The sequence below is a fragment of the Sceloporus undulatus genome, chromosome 2, assembly GCF_019175285.1.
Source record: "Sceloporus undulatus isolate JIND9_A2432 ecotype Alabama chromosome 2, SceUnd_v1.1, whole genome shotgun sequence".
Classification (NCBI taxonomy): domain Eukaryota; kingdom Metazoa; phylum Chordata; class Lepidosauria; order Squamata; family Phrynosomatidae; genus Sceloporus; species Sceloporus undulatus.
In genome coordinates this window covers 91,409,960-91,422,346 of record NC_056523.1, presented here as the reverse complement: position 1 = coordinate 91,422,346, position 12,387 = coordinate 91,409,960, and the positions used below count along the sequence as shown (strand labels likewise).

At 42.9% G+C, this 12,387-nt stretch overlaps 1 protein-coding gene across 1 annotated transcript in view; it reads right to left on the bottom strand.

Annotated features, from left to right (window-relative positions):
• Positions 1 to 4,660: 4,660 nt before the first annotated feature.
• ARSI (arylsulfatase family member I) overlaps positions 4,661 to 12,387 on the bottom strand; it is a 14,322-nt gene continuing 6,595 nt past the window's right edge. Inside the window, exon 2 of the mRNA XM_042455408.1 lies at positions 4,661 to 9,386. Coding sequence (XP_042311342.1) covers positions 7,988 to 9,386 — 1,399 coding nt within the window. The 3' untranslated portion in view covers positions 4,661 to 7,987. The remainder of the gene's footprint in view (positions 9,387 to 12,387) is intronic.

The window sequence follows — 12,387 nt, the reverse complement described above, 5'->3', positions numbered from 1 at the left end:
TTTACATGAAACCACTGGGAGAGATCATCCAGAGACATGGGGCGCGGGGTTATCAGTACGCTGATGACACCAAAATAATTTTCTCTATGTCTCCGACTGATGCAGTGACCGGGGATGGCATCTCTCCTCTCGTGGCCTGTCTGGAGTCGGTAATGGGCTGGATGAGGGAAAACAGGCTCAGTTTGAATCCAGAGAAAACGGAGGTACTTGTGATAGGCTCCCCTGGCCCAGGGATGGCGGTGGTTCCACCTGTCCTGAACGGGGTCACGCTTCCCGTGAAGGACTCAGTACGCAGTTTGGGGGTGCTCCTTGACTCGTCGCTCCACCTTATACCTCAGGTGGATGCGACGGTCAGGAGCACCTGTTATCAGCTTCGGCTGATACGCCAGCTGCGTCCCAACCTAGACCGGGGGGACCTAGAAACAGTAGTACATGCTCTGGTAACCTCTCGGTTGGACTTCTGCAATGCGCTCTACATGGGGCAACCCTTGTACCATACCCGGAAGCTGCAATTAGTGCAGAACATGGCAGCAAGGCTGGTCACTAACACACCTAGGACCAGCCATATAACACCGGTCTTAAAAGACCTACACTGGCTGCCTATTCGCTTCCGGGCGCAATACAAGGTGTTGGTTATGACCTATAAAGCCCTAAATGGCTTGGGCCCAGAGTACTTGAAGGACCGCCTCTCTCTGTACAATCCGCCCCGCACACTCAGATCTAGTAGGCAGCAGTTACTGAAAGTTCCAGAGGTTAGATTGCAGAAGACCACCAGAAGGGCCTTTTCGACCTCGGCCCCCATCCTCTGGAACACACTGCCTACTGAGCTCCGTTTGGCAACCTCCCTGGCCCAGTTTAAAAAGGAGCTAAAGACGTTCTTATTCAGACAGGCTTATCCCTAGGCCTGTCTGAGAGCTCCTTTGTAAAAAAACCCCTCTGTGAAGATCTGTGAATTCCCCCTCTCCTGATTCCCCTGTTAGCCATTATTGAGACATCTAGATCTGGCACAGTTTATGTAATTGTATTGATGGTTTTAAATTGTTGATTGTATTATTGTTTTTAATTGTATGGATATATGTTGGAAACCGCCCTGATGCTTGCGAAGGGCGGTATATAAATAAAGATTTTATTATTTTATTTATTTTATTTTATTTTTTAAAAAATAGAGTAATAATTATAGTGCAAACATGCCATTTCACTGATGCACTATAACTAAAAAAAATTCAATGGAGAAGAAGGGAATGTAGTGTTCTGATATGTCTCACAAATAAAAAGAATCAACTAGGGTGAGAGTAACATTTTGCTAAGCCCATTCATAAATTATCAGATATGATTATCTATATGTAAGATTCATCTTGAAAATCCCATTTGTAAATTATCTGATGTGATTATCCAGATGCAAGATTCATTTCAGATTTCACTCACAAAGGTGAAATATTTTTATACTGAAGGCCCAATGTTCACTACAAATGAAATAGTTCCTGGATACATTTAAATATGTCTAAATATCTATGCTGAAATGCTTTTTGCTTTCAATATATTATTTGCCTTACATTGCAAGACTGTGTATACAAGACAGTAGTATCCCCTTGGGACTCTTTTTGAGGTGGAGTTTTTTTCAGGATTAGCAAAAAAGACATTTTAATGTTTAATGTTTTGGAAAAGATTATAGGTTATTGATAGCTTTACGTGCAGAATCTCTGAGGACTGAGAAGGGCCTGTGGCTAAAATCCTGGAGAACTGCTGCCAACCAGTGTGGTAGACAATTTTGAGCTAGATGGCAGAGTGTAAGGTTGAACAGCTGCCTGTTTAGCATGCATACCTGGTCCTCTTTGTGTTAAACCCATTCAGTTTTTAAAACAAGAGATATTGCTTCTTAGGTATATTTGTTCACCGAAAGCTTCTATGTCCTGCTTCCCCATGCTTCTGCTAATTCTTCTGTCATGGACGTTGTTGCAGGAGTTTACTCCATCTGAAGTCACCCTTTGAAACACAGCAGGGCTGGCCATACCATTAAGCAGAATGAGGCCACAACCACAGGCTCTGGTTGCTAGTATCATTAAAGAGTTTATCACACAAGGAAAGTAAGCATAAGTTCAGCTGGATCATAGTGCCTTTCTATGTGCCTTACTATATGATGTTGTAGTGCTTCAGTTCTCTTGCCACAGGAGACGGTTGTAAAAGCAAGTCTTTTTTTTCCTAGCTGAAAAATCCTGTCCAACACAGGATTTGCTTTTATGATCATTGCCTATGGGAAGAGAACTGAAGAACTACATTATCATATGGCTAAGGCATATAGAAAGGTGCTATTATCTGGCTGCACTTCCACTTTCTTTCCTCGTACGATAAGATCCTCAGCAGAGTAAGGCAACAGCCACAGGCCCTAGTTGCTAGCAATACAGGCAACCACTGGTTGTTCCTCTTGAATGTTCCCCACTGATGGCAGACAGACCTGTGTGGGCCACATGGTCTAGCCTGCCCCTTCCCCAGACAAAGTAGACTATCTCAAGACCAATGTCAGCAGTGTTAAAAGCTACCAGTCCCGTTGGCTTCTGTGTGTGGAGTGGGGAAGAGGTACAAAGACGATCTTCACCTCAGGCAGCAAAATGTCTGAGTCCAGCCATGAAACGCAGGAAGGATTTGAGGGGAAATATTACCAATAGCTAATATGCCATTTCTGTTATGAAACTGCACCCAGGGTGTTGGTACCTTCCATCCGGTGTATTTTCAGCTCCAAAGTTGTACAAGCAACTTTCTTTCCTCCATTTAGTATGTAAGAGAATAAAGTGAAACTTTCCATTTTTCACTTAAATTCTTGTCCTTCTATCAATTCTTGACTATACCATAGAAATGTAAGGAAAGGAACATGCTCAGAAACCAAACATTCAGGAGATTAATGGGAAATGATAAAATAGAGGAGGAGGGTTTAGCACATTAGTAGAAAAGGAAATCAATGTCTCACATAACAGTGTTATCTTTAGCAAACAATTGTGCAGCCTTGTTATTATTTATCTTATTTCTCACACAGCACACAGTGGGAGACAAAAGCAGGGAGGGTAAAGAGGTTTTGTATCCAGTAGAAAAGCACAAGAATGCTGCTGATGCTGAAACGCCAGAACAGCACAGAATTGTTAAGAACAAGCAGGACCACAGCTGTAGAGTCAGAAAGGTTGTTTTACTTTGGAAATCTATATTTTGACAAAGCTTTCTTGAATTTAATTGCTTTTCCTCACTTGCTGTGCCCTTTATGGATTGACATATTGAGCAGTGGGGAAAGCAGCAGCATTCACAGACAGTTCCCTCAGGCAATTTTATTCTCTCCTCAAGTATACATAGCCTTCAGTGCTTGCTACAGCAATGGCCAAGGCAGCTTGTCCAAGCTGGGGCTTAATGGGGACAATAAGATACAGTGGCTCCACCAAAAAGAGACAGCAGCAGGAACTCCTTATCATCCTATTTGTTTCCTTTCATGCCAAAACCATGTTGCTTGATGTGATGCTGCTCATTGCCAGAGCCCATTATGGGACATTTTATGACTAGGCTTGCTTACACAGCAAGAGAGAGAAATGTCTCCTTCTATCTTGGCATCTCCCCAGCAGAAACATAATCAGGCAGATATACTTCTGAGGAGACAAAGGCAAGGCAAACTTGTGTCAGCCTTGTCCAATTGGGTCCATTGCCATGATTCACGGAGGAGACCATATGAGATGGGCATTCCTAGATGGGCAGAGGATGAATGAGTTTGATCTTGGAGAAGCCAAAGAATGGCAAAGATCATTACTGGGTGAGTCAGGAAAGTGTTTACACTTACTTAACACAATTAAGGGAAATGGCTGTTATTTTTACTTCCTTAACAAATCTGGCTACAGCTGCAGTTGCAATCATTAGTTTGGGTAAAAGATGGGAGCAAACAACCTTTAGAGTGTCAGAGCAGATGATATGATATGAGTTTTAAACATCACTTTTGAAAGTTAAAACAATTCTGGAGACTTTTTTTTTATAAGAGCATAAGGGTCCTACAACACAATTAAGAGCTGAATCCAATAGACCAGGCTTGTCTTTCCTCTATGTTGAAATCCTGCAGGGCATTCCTAAAGAGGTTTATCAGCATGAAAATCCAATGTAGCTCAGTCAGAAATAGGACTTAGTATGTTTAGTATCACAGTCCAAAATGAATATGGGTTTGCGGTGGGGATGGTGGAGAAAAGAGACAACCAGATTTTAAGACCCAGATAGAGCAGAGGGATGGTATTACACCTGGCGGTATGAGGGGAGTGGTCTAGCAAATAAATGTAGCTGATGGTTTAGTCCCGTACTGAGAACAGAAAGGATGTTGAAGAGGCAGTTCATTGGTGACTTGATACGAGCACAGGAAAAGATGGGATGGGAGAGAACAGAAGGCTTGCACTGTGGTCCAAAACACACTGCAGAAATAATCCAATCTGAGACTGCTTTAACTGCCCTGGCTCAGTGCTAGGGAATCATGGGAAATGTAATTTATTGTGGCACCAGAGCTCTCTGAGAAAGCTAAATGTCTACAGTCCCCAGAATTCCCTAACACTGAGCCATGGCAGTTAAATGGTCTCAAACTGGATTATTTCTGCAATGTTTTGGACCTGTGAGATGACAGAAAGGGGAATATGCATTCACTTGTTGGGCCAAAAGTGTCATGTTGGCTCTGCCGTGATGCCATCTGAGTTTTGCACTAAAGGTCACTTTAATCCGGTCCCTTTCAGAGATGTGGGACTGCAACTCCAATATAGGAATGGAAGATTTGCCGTCCAGCACTTCTGGTGAGAACCAAGCCAGGGAAGGCTGGTTTAAGTGCACAGTCTTTGCGCGTATATGTGACCATTTACCAAGTAGATATTTGTCTATATGTTGCAGTAAAAACCAGGTGCATGTTACCACCTATCATTCCTGTTTCCTTGATTTCTGCTTGGGTGCCTATGCCCAGCTTGGAAACACCATTTTTCTAGATGGCAACTCCCAAAGTCCTACAGCCTGTACAACCAGTGCATGTATTAGGTAGACAATCAAGATTCACCACACTAGCTATAGCATCCTATGGGAAGTCACCACCTGATAAATAATCAGTTGTATTCACTCCTTGCCCCTTCTGAATCTGTATTATTGATGTACTGTACATTTGTTTAGAAAGCCCTCAAAAGAAAGTAGAACTTTATATTGTTAGCTATTTCAAGGGAACAACCACCTATTGCATCACATATTCCTTTTATTATTTCTCACCTCTCTCGGGGTTGCATCTGCCCCCCTCCCCCATGCCCAAGGAAACAAGAAGTTGTTAATGTGATAAAAACAGAAGTAACACTGAAAATTTGTATTTTGCTGCAATGCACATTCAGATCTCAAAAGCACCACCAAAAAGAATACAGTATAAATTTCACCAACTGTCACAACTTCCAGTGACAGATTTTAAATGAATGTTACCTCATTTTAAGAAAAGGAAAGAAAAAGGCCCTCACACAGCTCATCCAAGAGCTAACAAGTCCTAACAGGGCTCATTTTCCAATGACAAAAATAACTATATATGTATTTTTTTTTTCAAAATTCACAGCAGGGCTTTCGCCTACACATAGTGCACCAAATAAAACCTGGGGGGGATATGAAATGCATTGTGTTAATGTAAACATATATCAGATTGGAAACAGCCTTTGAAGAAATTTACCCTCTCTCTTTATGGTCCACCAGCATCAGGGGTGCAAACAAAGAGATAACCACTTTAAAAGGGCTTACAATTTAATGAAAGCCAAGTTGAGGGGGCGGACATTCTCACATTGCCAGAATATTCCCAATGACTTTCTTCAGATAACAGATGTCACCCTCTTGCTATTAAAGCCAAGAGATACTCAGTGGGAAATTAAGAAAGCAAGTAAGTTGATTCAGCACCATGTGATGGTCCAGACTGTCCCTTGTGCAGCTGCCCTCTGCATATGTTAACATGCCTGCATTTCAGTCCATCAAAGAGATGCCTAGTTTTTCTAGGGTTTGTTGAATCCCATTCAAATGATTACAAGATCTTTGAATCGGGAAAAATGTTGACATTTATGAAATGTGGGATCACCAAAATGCTGGCCCTTCTTGTACCACACATCCTCCACATTGCCTGTCCAATGTTGCCACACACAGCCCATGTTGGCCATTCCCTATTTGTCACCCAACACTTGGCACTCTGCTTTTGAATATGGTTTTGTTTTGCTGTCATGACTAACAGCTATTAGCAGACTGATCTATTTGAATTTGCCTAATCTTCTTCCAAAGCTAGTACTACTAAGCTAGTAGTCATCACCACCTTTGTATCAATTAATTCCACAAATTATTCACTGCGTGAACAAATCCTGGAAGCAACTGCTGCCAGAGTGTAGCAACAGTAGGGCTCCGTTTAACTATTTCTGACCTAATCATATGTATGCACCATTCCCATGATATGTTTTGAAACACAAATCCTTGTATGGAAGCAACTTGTGCTAACTCTCCTATGTCCTTGAACTGAAATATAAGGCCATAAGGGATACCTACAGCCTGCCTGCGACTGCAGTGAAAGAGCACCCATATGGTGGAGAAAGCTCCATAAGAGCAGCAGCTTCCTTTCATGTCCAATGTGAGTCATTGTGCGTATTTCAGTGGCTAAATAGATGCGTAATTGTTTCTCACTACCTGTCAGGGGTGAATGGTAGCACCCATGTCAATTGGAGTGCTGAATCCGCTCTGGGACCTAGTCTGAACTTTAAAGAAGGTATCCAAGGTGCTGAACCTAATTTGAGGACAGGCTTCAGCTCTTGGATAGCTCAAATAAGTTCTAAAACACAGACTGGATTCACCACCCCACTAACATAATATGGAAGCTGCCAATCCTCTGCTGCTACAGGTCCATAAACAGGTATGTAAACATTGCTCAGTCCCCAAAACTTGAGTCTGCTCATGTTACCCAGGCAATACTTGCAGACCTTTTACTCATGTCCCTGCCCACCTTCACAAGTTGTTTGGCATTATGTATATTTAGGATGAAATGTTCACACTGTTCAAGATCAGGATTCTATTTCAGATAAAAATAACCATCCTGAGTGTTTCTGTACCACCACCCACGTGCAGTTACCAAGAGGTGGAAACTGCAGCCTTAAGGCAAAGCAGAACCCACCAATATTTTTCTCCAGAGTAAAAACGTTACATAACTGAAGCTTATTTATGGTCAGTTTGATGAGGCAAGAGCAACCACAAAGCAACTCCTCTTCCTCAGAAGACATATCTGAACACCTTTAGTACTTGGGGTGCTATTGGTTTGATCTCTTATTAGAAGATAAGCTGTTCCAATTAAGCGCTTCCCTCTTGTCATTCCTGATTTGCCTGCCGAGGATACTTTCTCTGCACTGCATCTCACCATAACAGACAAGGGTGCGTTAATCGCCTCGCTGACTGCTTACATATTGCAATAAAGAACCAATAGCAAGGGGCTGTCTCTACAATCTGCCCAGCAGACACTCAGAGGCCAAAAATAACAGGTATTGTGTTGTTTCCGAATACAGATGATCATTGGTGTGGGCTGTGCTTAAAGGAGGAGGATGGGCAGGGAAGTGGGATGAAAAACCAAGAACTGGAATAAACTCAGTTCTGTCCACCTGATACTATCCCACTCTCCTTTGAGCACTGGATGCTGATGGAGATGGGAAGAATGAAACTGGGCTACTGAGGCTATGTTCCTTTCCCTCCCCATGAGCACATCTTTTGTGCGCAGGAAGTCCCAGAATCCATCTTTAACGTTTTGAGGTAGGACAGCAAAAACTCCTGCCTGAACTACTCACCCACCCCAAGCTGCTGCCAGTCAATGTCAGCAGTCCTGGGCCAAACAGCCCAAGAGTCTGACTCAGTAAAAGGCAGCTGCCCATGTTCCTGTAATACTGGGTGGCTATGATAAACTGCACCTTCAAGGTTGCGTTTGGCAACACAAATACATACACACACACACCACTCAGATGCGGTTTGACATCAGCCGGGTGTTCAGTTTCCGGAAGAAAGAACGCAGCTTGCAGATCTTGCATTTCTTCTTCCGCTTCTTATTTTTGAGCTTCCCATGCCCTGCCTCCCACACTTCTTCCTCATTTGTCGCCCATGGTCCCCAGGCCCCACCATTGAAGTCTGGGTGGGCTCGAGGATTTTCTGCTGGATATCTGACTGGAATAGCTGTCTGATTGTAGCGGACCAGTCTGAGGAGGAGAGCCTGAACGACATCAGGCCGCTGCTCTGACAGGTCATAGCGCTCGTAGGGGTCAGCAGTGATGTTGAAGAGCCAGACAGACTTGCGCATGCCACCTGTCATGCGCTCCAGGTTCCACCAGCTCCCAGGGAAGGTGGCCAGGGTCTGTGGTGGGATCCAGTCACTGTAACCAGGGTCTCCAGTCAAGAGCTTCCAGTCTCCAACCCGTACAGAGGCCTGGACAGCTGTGTTCCATATGCCAAAGCCACTTTCTAAAGAGCCGTATTTGGCGTGGTTATAAAGTGGATCAATGTTATGCAGGATTTCAGTCCGTGGAGACTCTTTGCCTTCACTGATTGCTGGCCATACATTGTAGCCATCCAAACCATCTGCTTCAGAAACATTGCCCCGAGCCAGGTTCACTAAAGTTGGGTACCAGTCTGTTATGTGAATTAGTGCCCTGCTAATTCTCCGTTTGCGTTTAATCAGTGGGCTGTGGACAAACCCAATGCCACGGACACCTCCTTCCCAGTAGGTCCCTTTGCGGCCTCGCAGAGGCCAATTGCTCCCCCCAGAGAATGTCTGCCCCCCATTGTCTGTGGAGAACACGATTACACTATTGTCATAGTAACCATATTTCTTCAGTGCCCAGGTGATGTTCTTCACAGCTTCATCCATGCATGTGACCATGGCTGCATATTTGCGTCGCGCCACATTACCCATAGAGCGGTATCGATAGATGTACTCTTTCGGGGACTGTAATGGTGTATGCACAGCTTGGAATGCTACATAGATAAATATTGGTTCCTTAGGGTTGTGGGTGGCTAGGATTTTGTTGACACGCTGAGCGTAAAGGAAGGTGGAATATTTGCCACTCTGCTCCCAGGCCACATTTTCCCCATCATGAAGGTCATAGCCACACACTCCAGGCCCATCGCAGTTGTCATAGGTATAATAATCCACATTGCCTGTCAGTGAGCCCAAGAAGGTGTCAAATCCCCTACGGGTGGGGAGACATTCTTTTCGATAGAAGCCTAAGTGCCACTTGCCTACCATGTGTGTGGAGTAGCCAGCTTCCTGTAGCTTTTGGGGAAGCGTGACCTGGTCGAAAGGCAGGCAGTTGGGCTGGCGGGGACGGATGATGGAGTGCTGAAGACCTGTATGGATTTGGTACCTAGTAAGAAAGAGAGGAAGGCAGAGAGTAAATCATGATTTGCAATTACATACAGTTAAACTAGATGATATATTTAGCAAGATTTCAGAAGAAGTGCTCCCACAAGTGGTGAAATAACAATAGCACAAGTAACAATGAAAATCATCACCTAATCTAATCTAAGACCTCCTGCTCATCCAATTAAGCCCTCTCCACTTCATTCTATCTTATAACTATTGTCATTGCTATTTTAATTGATTTTAATGAATGTTATTTGGATTGTAGAACTGTATTTTAGTTTTTAGATGTGTTGGGGGGGAGGGATGGAGGGTTGGGGGGAATGAAGGAATGTTTTATATAATTGTATTGAACTGTTGTTACCCGTCTTGATCCTCACGGAAAGGCGGGCTATAAATTACTATAATCATCATCATCATCATCATCATCATCATCATCATCATCATCATAATCAAAGGTCAAAGAATTAAGAAGTGCGCCTTTTTATTTTGGGTAATGCAGTACTTTCTTTCAGGTCAGAATAATTAAATATGTTTTCAGCACTGCAAATTTTAATATGCCAGATATCAGCTTTCCAAGAGGTTTAGTGCAGGCTGCAAGCCAAGCAGAACATCAGCCTTACAGTCTCATTGCCTGCCTGGCTGCACTCCTAACCCAGTAAAGCACACTATGACATTGAATAGTGCACTTTCTGGCCAGTTACTGCTGGTTGGACAGCAGCTGCCAGAAAGTTTATTTCTTACATGAAAGCTTCCAGATTGACTTAGAGTAGCAGTCAGCAGGAGTCATCTGTCTGGAGGGTCAGAACTCAAAATTTCAGAGGTGTTACTTTTAAAACATCCACAAACCTTTCTACCAGAAACCCAGATGGTATTAATCGCTTTCCACAAAGAGTCAATGGTGGTGGGGAATACACATTTTGTGTAGAAGTGTTTATTTATTTAGTAGATTTATATCCTGTCTTTCAACTTCAGCCCTCAAAATGGCTTGTAACATTTATAAAATGCAACAAGTAGAGTAGCAACCACATACTTTTTTCTAGATTTATACATGAATATATACAATAAATTGCACTGGACTGCCTAGAACCCACTGGGGACCATACTTTCATTGAATTTCAGTTGCCACACAAATTTGGCAGCCATGGAAGTTGTTCCTTCTGATGCAGGATTTTAGGGCCTAGAGGAAGACAGGAAGGAAACAAGATGAGGAAGAATACACAGGAGGTTGCACCAGGCTACCAACTTGAGCAACATGGTTTTAACAGCAGCATATAGTAGGGACCACTAAAATAGCCTTAAGGGCCACATGGTGCCCATCCCTAGTGTATAGTTTTCATTTCATTTGCCTGAAAAGAGGCCTTATGTTCTCTCCAGACTTGTTACCTGCACAGGCAATGTGATCAACTTGCTAGTTTTTCAGTCAAATGATCTTATTGAATTTAGTCAGTGCTGACTGCACAAACACATTTGTCAGATGCAGAGAGGATTTCCTGCTTTCCTGGGATTGCTGATTGTCCAGCCTTCTGGAAACAGAACCACATGTAAGAAGTGTACAATCCCTCTTTCTAGGATAAACTCACTATGACTCACACAGTAAAAAAAGGAGGAAGGAAGGGTGATAAAAAGAAAGAAAAGAAGTGTGAGTAGCTGGTTTTCATTTTCTCACAAGCTATCATGGATATAAGTCCACCTCTTTGAATGAACCAAGGCTGGGAGATAATCTGTTCTCTGGTCATGAAAATCCTTTCCTTAAGGAGTGGCCACCATTGGCTTTGAACTTCTCCCCGCCCCCTTCCCTTCACTTGTGGTGCATAGCCTGGAGAGAGTATTGTGGTTCTTCATTATTTCCTCTTTAACTGAAAGTGCCCTGAGGATGAAATCTGTGAGGTTCCTTTGCTTTTTTGGCTCTTCCATGCAGATAATGCCAGTGGAAATTTGGCATTTCGTTATATCTTGAGAGAATGGATCACTACAAAGGTCCCATCTAAACTATTTTATTTTGGTGGCTCAGGAGGTCTTAGGACGGTTGCATGGATGTACTTGGCAGCATAACTGCATGAATGAACAGAGGAAGGTAGGATATGGAGTACAGTATGTGGGAAAGCATCCATGTGAAGCTTTCTCTGGCCAGGTGCTGTGCTGTGCTTAACAAGAAAAAATGGTGTTTGGTGTGCTGGATATTAAAATGAATTTCAGCTCCTACCATGTGCTTTATGTTGTGACAGTCTGCCCCTTATTACTCCACAGCCAAATAGGTGCCATTTTTTAAGAATACACCAGAAGAAAACTAGAGTTTTAAATTCTCTGTTTCCTCCTCACAATAATTTTCATCCTGTCTCCACAGTATTTGCCATGTATGTGAACATCCAGAGGTGCTGAAAGAGCTATTCTGTGGAGAAAAGCATGTGTTTTGGGTTTTTTTGTGCAACTCCCCACCACCACCAATCCATTTTCTGTACACAAAAAATAAACAGGTTCCTTGCATGTGAAAAAGTGATTTTTGCCCAAGAAACCCTTCCTAATGTGCAGAAAACTATTTCTTGTGCAAAACCATGTATGTTTCTCTGCAAAATTATTCCTGCACAATACTTCAGTTAGTCAAATATCAGAAGAAAATTATGCAAAATTCTTGTTAGTCTATTATTCTTCACCGTGCGGGTTTCCAAATGTCAGGAATAAAACCCTTCTTTTTTGTCTTGGGAAGGAATAATCATGAATATGCTTTCCTTCCTTAATAAACCCACACCAAGACTGCTGGGAGTTCTGAAGTCAAAACCACTCCACCCAAGGGCTTCTAAAACTACAATCCAGACTACAAAACTGAACCCCTAGTGGTTTTGAGGTAAATTAAGTGTACTATCTTCAGTGACAGAGAACTCTTCAATTTTATACACATATTGTAGACTCTAGTACTGAAGAGGGTCTACATAGCCCTTCCACAAAATCTCTCTAGATAGATAGATAGATAGATAGATAGATAGATAGATAGATAGATAGATAGA